This window comes from Dama dama, chromosome 7, assembly GCF_033118175.1.
Source record: "Dama dama isolate Ldn47 chromosome 7, ASM3311817v1, whole genome shotgun sequence".
NCBI classification, from domain to species: Eukaryota; Metazoa; Chordata; class Mammalia; order Artiodactyla; family Cervidae; genus Dama; species Dama dama.
The window spans coordinates 50,952,874-50,971,525 of NC_083687.1; the positions used below are offsets into that span (position 1 = coordinate 50,952,874).

General features: G+C 51.1%; 2 protein-coding genes across 14 annotated transcripts in view; both read left to right on the forward strand.

The window, feature by feature from the left end:
* Nucleotides 1-18,652, forward strand: part of LYRM4 (LYR motif containing 4) — an 85,526-nt gene that overhangs the window by 29,789 nt on the left and 37,085 nt on the right. Inside the window, exon 3 of one of the 13 annotated variants that reach the window (XR_009693659.1) lies at nt 15,784-15,960. The exons of 8 other annotated variants lie outside the window; for them this stretch is intronic. Coding sequence is in view for 3 of the 5 variants with exons in the window: in XM_061147692.1 (XP_061003675.1) it covers nt 8,118-8,411 (294 nt within the window). In the remaining 2 variants the exon portion in view is untranslated. 4 more of the 13 variants (XR_009693660.1, XM_061147692.1, XM_061147701.1 and 1 more) reach the window with 4 other exon arrangements.
* Nucleotides 5,133-6,219, forward strand: LOC133059934 (splicing factor YJU2-like). Its single transcript, XM_061147691.1, has one exon. The coding sequence runs from the start codon at nt 5,199-5,201 to the stop codon at nt 6,162-6,164; it is 966 nt and encodes a 321-aa protein (XP_061003674.1). The 5' UTR covers nt 5,133-5,198; the 3' UTR covers nt 6,165-6,219.

Below are 18,652 nucleotides of genomic sequence, written 5' to 3' on the forward strand. Positions count from 1 at the left end.
CCTGTCCATCACCAACTCCCGGAGTTTATTCAGACTCATGTCCATTGAGTCAGTGATGCCATCTAACCATCTCATCCTCTTTCGTCCCCTTCTCCTCCCACCTTCAGCCTTTCCCAGCATCAGGGTTTATTCCAATAAGTCAGTTCTTCACATCGGGTGGCCAAAGTATTGGGAGTTTCAGCTTCAGCATCAGTCCTTCCAATGAATATTCAGGACTGATTTCCTTTAGGATGGGCTGGTTGGATCTCCTTGTTGTCCAAGGGCCTCTCAAGAGTCTTCTCCAACACCACAGTTCAAAAGCATCAATTCTTCGGCACTCAGCTTTCTTCATAGTCCAACTCTCACATCCATACATGACTAATGGAAAAACCATAGCTTTGACTAGACCTTTGCTGGCAAAGTAATGTCTCTGCTTTTTAATATGCTGTCTAGATTGGTCATAACTTTTCTTCCAAGGAGCAAGCATCTTTTAATTTCATGGCTGCAATCACCATCTGCAGTGATTTTTGGAGCCCAAGAAAATAAAGTCTGTCACTGTTTCCACAGTTTCCCCATCTATTTGCCATGAAGTGATGGGACCAGATGCCATGATCTTAAGTTTTCTGAATGTTGAGTTTTAAGCCAGCTTTTTCACTCTCCTCTTTCACTTTTGTCAAGAGGCTCTTTAGTTCTTCTTCACTTTCTGCCATAAGGATGGTGTCATCTGCATATCTGAGGTTATTGATATTTCTCCCCGCAATCTTGATTCCAGCTTGTGCTTCATCCAGCCCAGCATTTCACATGATGTACTCTGCACGTAAGTTAAATAAGCAGGGTGACAATATACAGCCTTGACGCATTCCTTTTCCTATTTGGAACCAGTCTGTTGTTCCATGTTCAGTTCTAACTGTTGCTTCCTGACCTGCATACAGATTTCTCAAGAGGCAGATCAGGTGGTCTGGTATTTCCCTTTTAGAATTTTCCAGTTTATTGTGATCCACACAGTCAAGGGCTTTGGCATAGTCAATAAAGCAGAAGTAGATGTTTTTCTCGAACTCTCTTGCTTTTTCAATAATCCAACGAATGTTGGCGATTTGATCACTGGTTCCTCTGCCTTTTCTAAAACCAACTCGAACATCTGGAAGTTCACGGTTCAGGTACTATTGAAGCCTGGCTTGAGAATTTTGAGCATTACTTTACTAGCGTGTGAGACCAGTGCAATTGTGTCTAGTTTGAGCATTCTTTGGCATTGCATCTCTAGTCTGTCAAAACCCGAGGCAGCATCACCAGCAAGTCCACGAGCCACTGGGCTTCGTCTGGAAAAGGCGAGGAATTGGGTGCCTCACTTTCCCAGACGCTGACAGCACAGGAGCTCCTTCTGTGACTCTGCTCTCTGTAACACGTCTCATTGGGGTTGGAGTGGAGCTTCCTTCGCGGTGTGGATCTGCACTCCCTCAGCCGAGCGTGTCCCAGGGTCTCCTGCACAGACAGGGATACGCACTCGGAGCTCAGTGCCCACCCGTCACTGCACACGGGCCAGCCTGCCCCGACCCTGCCCACTGCAGACGGTCATCGAGGCCAGCTTCCTCCCGTGGGCGTGCAGGGGCGCAAGGCCCCCTTCCACGCCTGATGTTTTCTGAGTCTGAAAATAATTGATAGTGATAGTTAGATCCCAGAAGCGTACCTGTGAATGTTGGATTTTGAGCAAGGTGAGGTTTGTCACTGACCCTCTGCATTTACTGAATTGACTTGAAACAGCTTGGCCGCCAGGTGTCACAGGCAGCCTGTTGCATTGACGTCGGCCATGGCCGGTGGCCTGCCTGAGTTATGTAACGGTGGTTCCCACTGTCAGCTGCGGCCTCGGGGCCAAGTCCAGAGAAACTTGGCTACACTTCACAGACGCTTTTAACACCCAGCAATGGCAGGGACGTGGTGTGGATCATGGCGGCTTTAGGGGACCCATGAGCTGTGACACCAGCCGCCCTTCACGCAGATGACAGACCGCAGATGCTTCGTCACCAGGGAGACATTCTTTACTGGACTCAACAGGCCTCGCAAAAGGAATGGGGTGAGGAGGGGAGACTGGAAGAGAACACAAATCCTGTCTCTGGCTCTGATCCCGCTCTGTCTCTGCCGGGCAGGCTCAGCACGCGCGTTTTCAGTAACTCTCAGCTGTTGTTTAAAGTTTGCAGCTGTCCCTGTAGCTGTCCGTGCTTTTCTTGCCATGATCGTATAGTGGTTCGTACCCTGTACTGTGTGCAGCTGTCCACGCTTTTCTTAATATTAAGTGCTTTTCTTACTGAAAACTTTTTTTAAAGGGAGCCCATGTTTCCCTCTAGGCCAACGACCGTGCTTGTCCTCTGCTGGGCAGTTTAGAGAGCCGTTAGGCGGCGACGTGGCCGCTGGCAGGGGCCCCCCCCTCCCTGGTGGCCAGCCGCCCCCCTGTTGACGGGTTGCTCTGTCAGAGAGACGGAAGCGACCCCCTCTGCCGGGGGGCGGGGATCGACAAGACGATCCAGCAAGAGCCAGTGCAGCGGCACGGTGTCCCCGCCCGTGGGAGACACCCCAGTGCCAGCGTCCCGGGGACGCGTCCCGGTTTGGTGTCAGATCCTGGCCGCGCAGGCGGCGCGGCTGCAGGCCCACCATGCGCGCGCCTCCTCCATGCGTGCGCCTCCTCCGTGCGCGCACCCAAGGCTTCATTCGTGCGCGCCTCCTCCGTGCGCGCGCCTCCCCCGTGTGCACGCCTCCTCCGTGCGCGCACCCAAGGCTTCATTCGTGCGTGCCTCCTCCGTGCGCGTGCCCAAGGCTTCATTCGTGTGCGCCTCCTCCGTGCGCGCGCCTCCCCCGTGTGCACGCCTCCTCCGTGCGTGCACCCAAGCCTTCATTCGTGCGTGCCTCCTCCGTGCGCGCGCCTCCCCCGTGTGCACGCCTCCTCCGTGCGCGTGCCCAAGCCTTCATTCGTGCGTGCCTCCTCCGTGCGCGCGCCTCCCCCGTGTGCACGCCTCCTCCGTGCGCGCACCCAAGCCTTCATTCGTGCGTGCCTCCTCCGTGCGCGCACCCAAGCCTTCATTCGTGCGTGCCTCCTCCGTGCGCGCGCCTCCCCGGTGTGCACGCCTCCTCCGTGCGCGCACCCAAGCCTTCATTCGTGCGTGCCTCCTCTGTGCGCGTGCCCAAGGCTTCATTCGTGTGCGCCTCCTCCGTGCGCGCGCCTCCCCCGTGTGCACGCCTCCTCCGTGCGCGTGCCCAAGGCTTCATTCGTGCGCGCCTCCTCCGTGCGCGTGCCCAAGGCTTCATTCGTGTGCGCCTCCTCCGTGCGCGCGCCTCCCCCGTGTGCACGCCTCCTCCGTGCGCGCACCCAAGCCTTCATTCGTGCGTGCCTCCTCCGTGCGCGTGCCCAAGGCTTCATTCGTGCGCGCCTCCTCCGTGCGCGTGCCCAAGGCTTCATTCGTGCGCGCCTCCTCCGTGCGCGCGCCTCCCCCGTGTGCACGCCTCCTCCGTGCGCGCACCCAAGCCTTCATTCGTGCGTGCCTCCTCCGTGCGCGTGCCCAAGCCTTCATTCTTGCGCATGGCCTCGATGTCCTTCCAGTCGGACCCTCCCGAGTGCATCTGAGTTGAAGTGGCCTCGCTGCCAGTGTGGGAGGGCCTCTGTTTCCTGGCCGCCCGCCTTCCCGGCCCTCCGGGGCTTTGAGGTATATTGACAGGCGTTGCTCTAACTGCCCATGTCAGAGCTTTGGGAGCCTCATCAGTCTCACGCTTCTCTAATTGACATCAATAATGCGTTTGCATCTGTCAATACTGCCTAATTGCCGGGTTATAAACAGTGGAGCTTCTGTGATAAGTCATGCTCGCAGCTATCTTCAAACATTAAGGCTTAAGGCTCCTGTCAATATTTTGATGTGCTATAAATTGTTTCTATGAGGGTTTTTCCTCTTATGAGCAAGGAGGAGCTGTGCAGCAGGAGACAGAATTGCGTCAGTGTCACCACGTGAAATCCAGTTGAAGAGGCAGACCATTCCAGTGCAAGCACAGGACGGCTGTCTGCCAGGCCCATGCAGTGCACTCCCGTAAAGCTGCATAGAGTCACTGTGCCCGTGAGCGCTGATGAGTCCCGAAGGCAATGTGCGTGCCAGGGCCCTGCCCAAGGGAGTTGGACCAAACGGTGGCGGATATTGCCAGGAAGGAGGACTTATTATCAGCTCGTTTTTCCGAAGAGGAAGCTTGCTCAAGTCAAATGGTGACTTTGCAAGGCTGGGTCTCACCCCCAGGGCTGTTGGCATCCGTGGCTGGACTCTTGACGTTTTAGGGACCAGCTCGACCAAACCCAAAGAGGGGGACCCAGTGTCAGAGCACCAGCTCCACGGCGTCTGCTACGCAGCTGGAGGCTCTGGGATGTCTGGCTTGGGAAAAGATGAGTTTGGAGGCTCCGGAAGTCTGTCCACCTGCGGAAGGGTTAGCCCTGGGGTCTGTGCATCCGACAGTAAGGCCAGCCCTCTGACCTGACGGGAGGCACCGCTGTGACCTGCAGCCACGCCGTCCGCAGCAAGACTTGGGTCAACCGCTGCCCTTGGGCAGGTCACTTGGCCGCCATCTGTGCCCGTGTCCTCAGTCATGGGAGTGACGGCCATACCTGCTCAGTAAGCCTGTTGAGGGTTCATTGAGTTAATGCAGAAAAGTGCTTCCGATGGTATTGGGCATGTGGGGTGTGTGTTATAGGGTTTGCTGTGTAAAGCCAGACTAGGTGTGCAGAAGAATGCTCTAAAAACCGTTCGATCTTTGTGCATTATTTTTGCAACTCTTTATGTACTAGACACTGTTCCAGACATTGGCATACAGCAATAAATGATAATAAATAAGAGATCCTGTCCCTGCCGCTACCCCCATGAAGCCTACATTCCGTGTTAGAGAGAAAGGAAGTTACCGTGTGAATCAGTGAAACACCCGTTCAGCATATGAACAAGCCGCGTTGAGAGGTGAGCCCCCAGCCCTTCCCTTGAGACCCCTGAAGACGTCCTGGCTGATGTCCTTGTGAGCAGGGGCTCCTCCTGAGGGCTTTCACAGGGTTCCTGACGTCCCTCTGCCAGAGAAGGCTAATGGACCATGTCTCCTGTGGTAGCACAGGAGCACCTGTCAGTGATTTAAAAACAAAGATGCAGGGGAAGTTCGACAAGCACCAAATGTAGTCAGTACTCTTGTGCTCGTGAAAAGAGTAGGAGGTGAAGATGTCGGAGCGAAAAGTTTTAAACAAATACTACCCCCCTGACTTTGACCCATCGAAGATTCCCAAGCTCAAGCTGCCCAAAGATCGTCAGTATGTCGTGCGGCTGATGGCTCCCTTCAACATGAGATGTAAGACATGTGGAGAATACATCTATAAGGGCAAGAAGTTCAATGCTCGCAAAGAGACCGTGCAGAACGAGTCCTACCTGGGCCTGCCCATCTTTCGCTTCTACATCAAGTGCACGCGCTGCCTGGCAGAGATCACCTTCAAGACAGACCCTGAAAACACAGACTACACCATGGAGCATGGAGCCACGAGGAACTTCCAGGCCGAGAAGCTCCTGGAGGAGGAGGAGAAGAGGGTGCAGAAGGAGCGGGAGGACGAGGAGCTGAACAACCCCATGAAGGTGCTAGAAATCAGAACTAAGGACTCCAAGCTGGAGATGGAGGTCCTCGAGAACCTGCAAGAACTCAAAGACCTGAACCAGCGGCAGGCCCACGTGGACTTTGAGGCCATGCTGCGGCAGCACCGCCTGTCAGAGGAGGAGCGGCAGAGGCAGGAGCAGGAGGAGGATGAGCGGGAGACGGCGGCGCTAGTGGAGGAATCAAGGAAAAGAAGACTCCTTGAAGACTCTGACTCAGAGGAGGACACCACCCCCACCCAGCCCCCGCCAGCCCTCCGGCCCAACCCCACCGCCATCCTGGACAAGCAGACCCCGAGAGCCAAGAGGAAGGCAGAGAGCTGGGAGCGCAGCGTGGGTACCCTTGGCAGCAGGCCCCAGCTGTCGGGCCTGGTTGTGAAGAAAACGGACCTGGACACGAGCATCCAGCGAGGAGGAGCCCCGCCCCTCCCAGGTGCAATGAAGAATGGACAGGCAGCTGGCCCAGCACCCCAGACCCCCAGCACGTCCTCCCTAAGCCAGCTGGGTGTGTACTCTGACAGTGAGGACAGCAGCGGCAGCAACTGAGGCCCACCTGCCCTTCCCTGATCAAGGTCACACAGCCAGCTGCGGCCGTGGTCCGGGCCAGAGGCTTTGGAAGCAAGCAGCATCACAACTGGACAAGCACAAATGTCCTCCGAGGCCGGCAGGGCAAGCGAAGACTTCAGTTGAGGGACTCAGTTTTCTTCCTGTCCCCCTGCCCTCTGGAGCTCAGGTCCCCAGGTCACACTGCAAAATCCTGGAGCAGCTTCAAGGTTGTCTCTGTGACAGTCCCTGAGAGGCCAGCCATGCTTTGGGCATGGGGCGGGCCGGGCGGGCCCACCCATCATCCATCACCCGTCACCCATCACCCGTCACCCATCACCCATCACTCCGCCTGGGCTCCATCCCTTTCCACCACAGAACCATCTGCAATCAATGGAAAGAACCTGCTGATGGCCTGGGCGCCTTCTCTTTGTCAGTGTCTGAGGAGGGGATGTCAAAGGCACACAGCCTAGCCAGTCTTGGACCCCTGACTCTCAAACCACCAGCTAATAAATTCTCATTATTTCAAAAAAAAAAAAAAAACAAAGATGCATTAAGGCTGCGTGCACGAATGTCTCTTGCTGATGATATTAGCAACTTAAAAAACTTAAGGTCTCCCAGCAGAAACTACACCAAAACACCCAAGGCCGTTATATCTGAAGGCCAGGCCTCGCCCTTGGGCCTTGTTCCCGGCCCCTGGAGCTGTCCCATCCACCTCCACAGCCGCTGACCCGTCCTGTTCAGGTGGAAGTGATGCCCTTTAGATGTCATTCACTGAAAGGCCTGTGGGAAGAGAACTCCTGTTCGCTCAACAAAGGAGACGGTCTGAGAGGTGAACATACCACTCAGGGCCTATGAAGTCTCAGGCTTCTGTGAGCTCTGCATTTTGACTGAAGTGACTTCTTGGTTTATTAGGGTTGGGGCAAGGGGGTGGGAATCAACATTTCTGTATGTTAAAGTCCTCGCTGTAGTCTCATAAGGCCTGTGGTACTTGCTGACAGCATTGCTGATGTTGCAGATTTAACTTTGAAGAGGTTCACGGTACCTTCTGAGTGCACGCTCCACTCAGCTGCCAAGGTAGGCGCCTGAGACAGCTCACGGGCTGACGTTAAAACTCGTCCCTCAGGCATATTTTTTCTGAATGAAAAGTAGCGTATCACTCTTCTCTGGATGGTTTTCTCCTTTAAGAAATTGTTTTACTTGAACTTGAGCAGCTTATGTAAAAGAATGAATATTTGCCCTTTTCTTCATTTCACCAATGTTGACATTAGGTTGCAGACGTCACCCTACCTCTGTGGATGTCGGTCGGTATCTCCTTAGGACAAGGACATGTGTGCCGTTGCAGGGTGCCGTTTTCACACCCCCAGCCCCACTGTCATAACTGCCTCTGAGCCAGAACCCATTCAGGCCTCGAGAGGTGCATTCACTTAAGAGATGTAGTCACATCTCTTAAGTCTCCTTTGATGTGGAAGAGACCCTCTGCCTTATTTTTTTTCCCAGCTTTCATGATATTGGCATATTTAGTCTAGACTGTTCTCAGTCTGAATCAGTCAGCGTGTCTCTATTATGACGCTTGGAACAGACCCTTGGGCAGGAACCCTGAGTGGGTGATAAGGCTTCTCCCTTTCCAGCCATCAGTAGCCCACAATGCTGGTGGAACCGGTATTGCTTTGTGCTCAGTTTGATCCTTTGTTAAAGTGGAGGCGAGATTTCCATTACAAACATCCCACATCTCTTTGTGATTAATAAATAAATGGTTCCCCATCAGCCTTTCGCCCAGTGGTTTCCAGACCCATTAACGCATCTTGCCTGAAACAGTTATTACCTCGTGGTTGCAAAAGGGTGACTCTTATAACCTCGTCGGCTGCTCCGAATCACTTGGGGGCCCTTTTTAATGACCATAAGCTTCAATTACAGTCAGGTGTGTTTCTCACTCATCTGTCTTGATTCTCCCAGTTTAGCAAACGCATGATCTTAGCCCAGGACTCAGACGGCTCCCTGCTGACCCACTCTGGGGGTTTGTCTTGGAGTCAGGTTCCGCCCCTGGTGTCACATGGCTCCACCGTTTCTCCTGGAGGCCTGGGGGTCGGCCTGACGTCAGAAGGACCTCAGACGGCTTCCGTGAGCTGCCTGTCGGCAGCTGTTGAACCTGCCTGGAACTCGGACGTGAACGCAGAGGCAACACGGGCTCGCCTTCGTCGCTCCCTGGGGGTCACAGCCGCGCCGGGGCTGCCGGCCTCCTCACCTGAGGTCTGCTCAGCATCTCACGGGCCTCGGGTCTCTCTTGCCTAGTGGTTTCTTTTTATGACTCCCAGCATATTTTATGTTAGAGCTTACTATGATGTGTTTCTTTTATCTCCCGGATGTTGACAATTATTCAGTTTCCTTTTCCTCCCTCTCCTGTTAGAGACATTGTGGCTATAAAAACCTTCACGTACATTCCTGGCTGTTTTCGTAAGACAAACTTCCAAAATTAAAATTACTGGGTTGAAGTGTGTATGTGTTTTTAAGATATAAACATAGTGCCTTATATCTGATATCACCCCCAGAAATGTGTCCGCCTCAAGCAGACAGAGTTCCGCAGGAGGTCTCTGGGTTTCGGGGAACGGCCTGACGCTTCTGCAGGACGCCCCCCCACACGGCTCTCTCAGGCCCCTCTGGCCCCTTCAGTCTGCCGTTTCGGGCGCGGCTTTAATCTGGATGAGCACCTGTCAGACAACAAGGGGTTTTTCCATTATTTGTTCATCAAAATGTGTGTGATCTCATCGTGGAGGTTCGTTTTTCAGGGGCAGGGTTGGGGTGTCTTGTTGCGTTCACAGTCGGCTCCTGCAGCTCTCCTGTTGCCTCGGCACACGGGGAGCCCTCCGCCTCCCCATCGGTCATTCACGCGTTTGAACTCCCAGAAGCGAACCAGGAGCAACCGCAGGGTGACGGCAGTTTTAGAGCTGCACCGGGGCTTGAATTTTCCCTTCTCAGAGGCACATTGGCTGTGTGATGTGACGTATTTGCGATTAGACCCCTGACTGACCAAGCCGCGGCTCTGAGCTGGCTTCTCCACGGGGCCCCGGAGGTCAGCGCGACACGGGGCCCGCGACGTGCTCTCGGGACTCCAGCCCAGGAACACCCCCCGGCAGGCACGGCAGCCCAGACAGGTTTTTAAATCTTTCTTTCAGCGGGGATAGAACATATTTGCCAGTAAATTCTTTTTACTGAGGAGAAGATGGGGATTTTGAGGTCACTGAAACCCACAGCCGCCCTCCTGCCTCGCGGCTGAGACATCAGCTTAGGCTGTCTGCTGCGCTTGCCCCAGGCACTCACCGCTGGGCAGCTGAGACACGGCACAGAGGGTTTTTTTTTTTTAAACTGAATTATGTCCCAGGAAAGAGTCTGACCCAACATGCTTCCAAAGGTGTCAGAGGAAGGGGACTAATTTAAAAATGATGTTTTCTGACAGCTGATGTTTTCAGTCACGTGAGAAGTGGTCAGGTTATCATGCTATGTGTACACGCATATGTGTGTTTACATGTGTATATTCAGCTGGAAGGGGGGTGATTTTAAAAACATCTACTTCTGTTTCATCAACTACAATAAAGCTTTTCACTGTGTAGGTCACAGCAAACTGGGACATTCTTCAAGAGGTAGGAGTCCCAGACCACCCCACCTCTCTCCTAGAAACCTGTATGCAAGTCGAGAAGCAACAGTTAGAACCAGTCATGGAACAGTGGACTGGTTCAAAATTGGGAAGGGAGTACGAGAAGGCTGTATGTTGTCAGCCTGCTTAAACTTACATGCAGGGGCTTCCTGGGAGGCTCAGTGGTAAAGAATCTTCGTGCCAATGCAGGAGACACGGGTTTGATCCCTGGGTTGGAAAGATCCCTAGAGAAGGAAATGGCAACCCACTCCAGTATTCTTGCCTGGGAAATCCCATGGACGGAGGAGCCTGGCGGGCTGCAGTCCACGGGGTCGCACAGAGCCAGACACGACTTAGTAGCTAAACAACAGCAGACAGTGCACCCTGCAGAACGCTGAGCTGAATGAGTCACAAGCTGGAATCAAGATTGCTGGGAGAAATAGCAACAACCTCAGACGTGCAGATGGTACGGCTCTGCAGAAAACAAAGGAACTAAAAACCCTCTTGATGAAGGTGAAAGAGGAAGAGTCAAAGGCTGTCAAAGGCAGTCAAAAGGCTGGCTTGAAACTCAACATTAAAAAACTGATCATGGCATCCTGCCCCTTCACTTCATGGCAAACAGAAGGGGGAAAAGTGGAGATTGTGACAGATTTTATTTTGTTGGGCTCCAAAATCACTTCAGTCAGTGACTGTAGCCATGAAATTAAAAGACACTTGTTCCTTGGAAGGAAAGCTATGACAAACCTAGGTGGTGTATTAAAAAGCAGAGACATCACTTGGCTGACAACAGTCTATAGTCAAAGCTGTTTTTTCCAGTAGCCATGTACGGATATAAGGGTTGGACCATTAAGAAGGCTGAGCACCAAAGAATTGATGTTTTCAAATTGTGGTGCTGGAAAAAATTCTTAAGAGTCCCTTGGACTGCAAGGAGATCAAACCAGTCCATCCTAAAGGAAATCAACCCTGAGTATTCATTGGAAGGACCAATGCTGAAGCTGAAGTTCCAGTACTTGGCCAGCTGATGCAAAGAGCTGACTCATTGGAAAAGACCCTGATGCTGGGAAGGATTGAGGGCAGGAGGAGAAGGGGGCAACAGAGGGTGAGATGATTAGATAGCCTCACCAACTCAATGGACATGAGTGTAAGCAAACTCTGGGAAATAATGGAGGACAGAGGACCCTGGCATACTGCAGTCAGTGGGGTTGCAAAGAGTCGGACATGACTTAGGGACTGAATGACAGTTTTAATTAAATAGCATTCAATTAAATTTTAAGTGTCAGAGACTGTCAAAGTCTTCATATTCAGCTGATTATTGCTCATTAAGATTATTCAGAACAGGGGCATCACTACTACAGATACCAGATGAATTTTCTTCTAAATGGACTTTTCCTAGTGTTACATTGGACTAAAGTTCATCTATATGTAAGGAAAGCATTTAATGTCAAGGCTATTTAAAAGTGTTGAGGATTTGTAATTTGAGGCACACTGTTTAAAAAAACAAAACAAAACTCAAGGAAATCAGTTATTTTGCATCAACTCATGAATTTATTACAACTCCAACATACTTATTCCATGTGCTTCGCATAATGCTTCATAATTCCAAGATAAACTGAGAACTGATTCCAAAAATCCTATGAAGAAATTAAAGCAAGGAAGAGTGGGCTCCCTCTCTGTGGAATCTGAGGCAGATTACTGCACAAGGGCCTGGACTCAGGTCTGGTTCTGCCGTAACTCGCTGAAGACCTTGGGAAGAGTACGTCAACTCTTTGCCTCTGTCTAGTCCGCAGCGATGTCAGTATCAGTCTGCTTTTCTAGCCCAGGAAAAACATGCTTTGGGTCAGAGCAGCTTCTGTTGTGTAAAGAATTATTGAACACAGTAGCACTCTAATGAAAATGCTTCGGTCTGGGGACAACAGTGATTAGATTCATAGATTAAATGAAGCACATATTGATTTCTTAGACAGGTGATGTCGCCACCTCTGTGGATTGTTTCTGTGTTTTTTTTTTTTCTTTTTTGTGCTTTTTGAGCTCTCTGCTGTCACCACAACCGTCATAGAAAAATGTAATATCTCTTTAAGAAATGTGATCATCAGCAGACCCGAGTTACGAGCAGCACTTTGGCTGGCTCTGTCCAAGGCACCATCAGAGCACAGTGCCAAGCGCTTCACAGTTGCCGCAAATTCACGTAGAAAAACAGGGGCTCATTGATCCTCCCATGGCTGTGATTGAGAAGGAGAGCCTGTTCAAGTCAGAAATCTGCTTTCAAAGCTCAGGTTGTGATCTTAGGCTCGCTACTTAGTTTCTCTGAGACTCAGTAAAAAGGAGGCTGTTGAGATGGAGATAGTATAATAATGTTACATAGTCTAGAAGTCCAGAGTCAGGTAATAATTACATGTAATAGGGCACTGGAAAACTGTAACGTGGAAGAGTTCTAATACTGAAAATAAATCACATTTTTTTGAGCACTTACTTTGTACCAGGCTCTGTGCTAAATGATTTACCTGCACTGTTTCAGTTAGCCTTCCAGCCAATACTTCGAGATGAGGAAACTGCCTTTTAGGGCAGTTCATTAACATACCCACTGTGGCCCTGCCCTCCTAAGTCAGGGAGGCAGAGAGAGCCTGGCTTTAAAGCACTGTAGATAGGATTTTCATGACCATGTGTTAAAAAAGGGGAACAAGAAGCATCTTGTGACTTACTGGCTAGATAACTTGGAGGGGGTTTTGGTTTTGTTTTCTTTCTTGAAATTTATATTAATTTCCTTTTCTTTTTTAAAAAATATTTATTTATTTATGTGTTTGGCTGTGCCGTGTCTTAGTTGTGACATGTAGGATCCACTTCTCTGACCAGGGATCGAACCCAGTCCCCCTGCATTGGGAACGCAGAGTCTTAGCCACTGGACCACCAGGGAAGTCCCCTACTTTTCATATTTTAAATCAAAGTAATGCATTGTCCAGATGAGACACGTACAGGCAAAAAGGAAGTTGCTGTCCTCCTCCTGTTCTCCTGGCTCTAACTCTCACTTCCCATGTGACATTCCAGCGCCGCCTTCCAGAATTCCCTGCGCGCTCGAGGTGATGTGTCGTGGGTGTGCACTCTTGTTAACTACTGATGGTGTTCCACGGTGTGACCGTGTTGTCCTTTACCTGGCCCCTTACTGCTTACATGACATTGGTCAGCTTTTTGCCATTATGAGCAGGGCCAGAGTAGACATCCTAGCACCTACATCTTTATTTAGGACAAAGCCCGAAGGAGTGAGCCTTAAAAGCATAGACCCCCATCCGCACGCTGCCCAGCAGCTCCCCGTTCCAGAAGCCTGTCCTCACCCTCACCCTTCAGCCCTGAGAACAGCAAGTGTTTTCATCTTTATCAATCCAGTTTGTGAAAGACAGTATGTCTTTAGTTATGGATCAAGTGAAGGATACTTTATGTATGTTAACCGTTTATCTCTTCTATATTAATCAGTCTTATTGTTTATTTTTGTGTTTGTCACAAATGTGTATTTCCCATTTGTCATTTGTTTTTTACTTTGTTCACCACTTCTTTATACAGAAGATCTTAATTTCTGTGTAGCTACATTCTGTTTCATTGCCTCTGCATTTACATTGTGCTGAATTCCCAGCCCAGGATTATAAAAGTTCTCTTGTACTTTCTTCTGGCGCTTCTATAGATGCTTTTTTATTTTTAACTTTTGATGTACTGAGAATTTATCTTGGCCTAAAAATGGACTTTTTCCAAAATGATAACCCCTTATCCCAGTACTGTTTATTAAAGAAGTAGACATGTCTGTCTTCATGGAACTTATCAGGCAAGAAGACCCTCCGAGCCTCCCTTACCTGGTGAAGAAGCAGTTACGGTTCTGCTTGGGCTCAGGCCTCGTGTCCTCCCCGGGAGCCTACTGCTTCAGGCCTCCCTTGCAAGACAGTCCATCCTACCGCCTCCAGAACACCCTGGACTCCCTGCCCCCTCCCGCAGCTCTCACAGCCCCGCCCGCCCCCAGGCTGGACCCCAGCTGTCTGGAGCAGCTCCTCCAGAGGCCTGGGTTCCTCACTGCCGGGAGCCCCTGTCTGCCTGCCCTCATCCTAGCGCCTCAGTGCGTCTGACCCTGTGACCGTGCTCCGAGGGCACTCATCCTCCGAGCCCCTGCCCCTCCTCCCTCCTGCAGCCCTGCTCTTCCCTGGGATCACCGCCACCCCTGACCCCTAAGGACGACCCCCAGGTGTGTGTTCAGTGGTCACAGCCCCCTGCGCACAGACAGTGCAGTGAGGCCTGCTGTGGGCCCTGAGCCGCCCCTCACCCTCCAGCCCGAGGTCTGTAGGCCCTGAGCCGCCCCTGACCCTCCGGCTTGGGGTCTTGAGAGCTGCTGCGTCTCTCCCAGCCTCCTTGAGGCTCTGCCTCTCCTGCTGGACCTTGGGTTTCCAGGGGTGGAGACTGGATGCAGCGTATTTTATATTAGACTAGTTTTTCTTACAGAGGGCTCTCTCTGTGTCGAGTGTTAGACTGTGGACTTTGTATGGCTCATCTCTGACAAAGGAGTTGTGTGTTTGGATTCACTTTTTATTTCAACCCAGAGCAATCTGAGCCAAAACCCACCCCTTCCTGTGTCTGTCAGTCCGTCTCCAGTACTCTCTAGAAGGGAGGCTGTGTCCTCGGGGAATCCTCTTTGAGGCCATTCTCCCTGCCGGGGCCCTTGCCCTCCACCACGCCAGCTACCCGGCTCAGTCAGCCCCCGCATGCCAGGTTCTCCCTGGCCCTAGGAACTCCAGGTGGTCAGACAGACCCTGCCCCCAGCAGCTGGCAGGGGGCTGTTGTCATGAGGAGACGTGGCAGGAGCGGGGTGCGGGGGACAAAGCTCCCAGAGCGCCAGCCAAGGAGCACGTGGGTGCTGCCCACGGAGGGCCCGGGCGCCGGTGTGGAGCAGGGGTCAGAGGCAAGCCAGGGGCTCCTGGGAGCTCGCATCCCGCGCGTGGGCTCTGTCCTGAGGGCGGGCCCTGAGGCCCAGCTGAGCTGGGACAGGACTGTGGCTGTTCTGTGCACTCGGGCAGCTTCCTGCCTCCCTCTGGAAGCCCCCGGGGAGCAGAGGCTGTCTCTTTACCACGAGAACTTGAGCGCCTGGTCCACAGCGCACGCCCAGCGGGGCTGGTGGGCAAACGAGTGTGTATTAATGGAATGCAGGGGATGTGATCCAAGGGTCTCCTTGTCCTTAAAAAAAAAAAAAGCACGAACTCAAGAACTAATTATACCTTGTTTATTTTCTTTATAGAATCAGACCCATTTTCCAAACACCAGATGGCTTAAATTAATTTGTTAAAATGGTAATAAGGTTGATCCTTACAAAATATAAGCAAGTCCTTTTTGTTTTTGCAGGGTTTTTACAGCAGCTCCACAGAGTAAAATCAACTCTTAATAGAAGCAGGAACACCAGGTTGTCTAATATCTATTGGCTTCTAAGGGGGAAAAATTTTATAAAGCTTTTTTCCTTTCAAGAGAAAAGGAAAGAGGAGAGACTATCCATTTATAACTTTGACCCTTTTATGATAAAAAGCCACTCGCATCCTGCTTTAGTCTTTGAAATTTGCTTATTTTAATATGCTGCCCCTACAGTGTGGACATTTAAGAGCGTATATGCAAGTATTTCCCTGGTGGTCCAGTGGTTCAGACGTCTGACTCCCCACGCAGTGGCACAGGTTCAATCCCTGGTCAGTGGGGCTAAGATCCCACATGCCACGCAGCCAAATAAAGTACTCGAATTAAAAAAAAGAAAAGCTATACACAAAAAAGCGTTTGTCTTCAATGCAGGCCAGTCTGAGGACAAAAAAAAAAAAAAAATAGATGAGATTACCCTCTTAGTCCCTTCTGTTAACACTTTTGATACATAAGTAAATAAGGCTTTTGGCTATTATTCTTAACAACTCAAGCAGAGCTTTAAACAGGATCCAGGCTTTCTTAGTCTCCAGATTTGTTTTCCTGCCTCCTGTGTATCTCTCCTAGCAGTCAGAAGATGAGAAATGACCGCTTCTAACCACACACATGATTTAGCAGCTCTGAAGAGAGAGAAGCGGGGCGGCGGAGAGAGACGCGAGCTCTGGCCCGCAGCTCGGGACAGAAGACTCTACGGGCCGAGCAGGGTCACTCCAGCACCCAGGATCTCTCAGCGGCATCATAGTGGTACACGTTGACCCTTTGTTTTCTTTTTTCTTTTGGCTGCGCCAAGCAGCATGTGGGATCTTAGTTCCCCAACCAAGAATTGAACCTGCGCCCCTTACACTGGAAGCGTAGAGTCTTAACCACTGGACCATCGGGACATCCCTGTTGATCTTCGGATAGGAAGCTTTTCTTTACTATATATAGTTCCAAATATAGTAATGATAATAATCGCTACCATTCGTTCTGCTTCTTACATACCTGTGTAGCCTATTTTCACTAAGGCTGAACAGGAGTGGTGCATGCCACCCACAGCCGAGTACCCAGCCCCCAGCCCCGCGGCAGTGAGGGTACTGTCCGGGTGGGACGCTAGGGGAGCCCTCATCTGTGCATCCCGGGAAAGGGGGGCCTTCAGAGCAGCATGTTGGATGCTCTCCTGGCTGCAGCCGTTAGCCCTTAGGCCTTGGATTTCCAGCTAGAGGCCCGGTTCGCGGATGCCCTTCTGAATCGGTACACGTGGAGACCGAGCCAGGGAGGAAGGGAGGGAGGAGAAGCCTTCGGGACTGAAGTAACACATGTCCCAGGCACTCGCCCTTCAGGTCGGAGATTTACACTTTCATTACGGTTTCTACAACTGTGTGTGGCAAATACTAGATAATAAAAATAAAACATGTCGTGCAGACTAAATCTTCCTATGATAAAAATCTCTGTAACATAGAATATTCCCCACTGCCAGGTTATGGCCTCCTTGAAAACTGATGTATTTTAACTAAAGAATATAGATGGTCCATCGATGTTGGGCAAACTGTGATCTGACTAGTAATTTAAGGTGTTACTAGGCCATACTGGTTACTGTGCTCTGCGCACGATTGGAAGAACCTAAATTGAGATCCCTGAGCGAGGTCACATCCCTAATACACGTGCTCAGGCTTGTAGCTCTGAGCAAGACGTCCTGGACAAACGTGTGGCTCCAGCCACCCTTACGACGAAAGAGACGCGCACGGCACGCCTGTGAAAGAGGGCGCCTTTAATATCCAGGGCTTACGGCCACGGACAGGTTTATTCTCAGTTTAGTCCTCACTTCATTAATCTTATACATCCAGTAATTGAAACTTGAAAATGGGTTTTTGCTAAACATTTGCACATTGATTAAAAGCTAAATTATATTTCCTCAACCAAATTAAAAACCAGTTTTCAATCTCTTATAGGGGCTTCTCTTAAATTCTCCAAACGCCTTAACAAGTAGCAGACACAACAGAAAATAGTCCTTACAGAACCAGTTCTTATGCTTACTACAGTTACTAAACCTGTTATAAAACATCAACAGTTTCGGTGTAACTCAAATCTTCATTATTTCTACACAACATCCTAGGGTTTCAGAATGTCACATTAATTAATACCTTTCTCAGTTTTAATAATAAAAAGAATGCCTGAATTTTAATAACAAAAAGAATACCCCGATGCCCATTCAGGATACTGGGCACCAATCTGAGCTGCCTTGTTGTGGGTAAAGTCCACTTGTTGCTTCAGTGCAACTGTGTGTGAGTGTGTGTGAGTGTGGGTGTGTGTGTGAGAGTGGGTGAGTGGGCGTGTGTGTAAGTGTGTATGTGTGTGTGAGTGTGTATGTGTGTGAGTGTGTGGGTGGGTGTGTGTGAGTGGGTGGGGTGTGGATGTGTGAGTGTGTGTGTGTGGGTGTGAGAGTGTGTGAAAGTGTGTGGATGTGTGGGTGTGAGTGTGTGTGTGAGAGTGTGGGTGTGTGAGTGTGGGTGTCGCTTTGCTCAGTGGGTTAGCAACAGGGAACCAAGAGGATCCACGTGGAGCCAGAAATGTCCTCTGGGAGATGCCGGCCACCTTGGTATTGTCTCGGTTCATCCAGCAAACAGGTGAAAATGCAGACCTAGAGCTCCAAGGCCTCTTGGGCGGGAGGCCTGCGTTTGGAAGGCGTCTGATAAGAGGTGAAGCCCTGAGACTGGGCCGTGTTGCCTCAGAGGAGCAGGCGGAGCGTGGGGGAGAGTCTGGGCGTGATACGTTCCCGTGTCCCGCGCTCAGAGCAGCAAGAGGCCTCCAGGAGGTGGCGGCGGGAGGCCACTCCAGCTTCGCGGGAGTCGCGCCGAGCCGGAGGGGAAGGCGGCGGTAAGGGCAGAAGGCGCCGCACTGCGTTTCGGGGGTCTGGGGAGCAGGAGACGGTCCCTCTGGGGTTCCTGTGAGGATGCAAGGGTTTTGTTGTGTTTGCTGACGAGGAGGAGGGAGCTAGTGCAGGAGGCCGTGTAGTGCAGCACGCGGAGGAGGGCCTGAATGGAGCCGGGTCCTGGAGAAGCCGGGAAAGCGCTTCCTGAAGGAGCCCACATGCTGCTGGGGAAGCGGAGACGAGGGTTGACTGAGAGACGTGCGGGACAGCTCCGAGGCAGAGAAGGAGTTGAGGCTCACATGTTCTTTTTCCTACTTTGTCATTCATCTTCAGAAAAAAAAGCATAATTATGTGGGCAATACCAAAGAATGCTCAAACTACCGCACAACTACACTCATCTCACAGGCTAGCAAAGTAATGCTCAAAATTCTCCAAGCCAGGCTTCAACAGCATGTGAACCGAGAACGTCCAAATGTTCAAGCTGGATTTAGAAAAGGCAGAGGAACCAGAGATCAAATTCCCAACATCCGTTGGCTCATTGAAAAAGCTAGAGAGTTCCAGAAAAACATCTACTTCTGTTTCATTGAC

Bases quoted from the DNA above. Each gene is read 5' to 3' on its own strand.
- LOC133059934 (XM_061147691.1), top strand. From the start codon at position 5,199: ATGTCGGAGCGAAAAGTTTTAAACAAATACTACCCCCCTGACTTTGAC.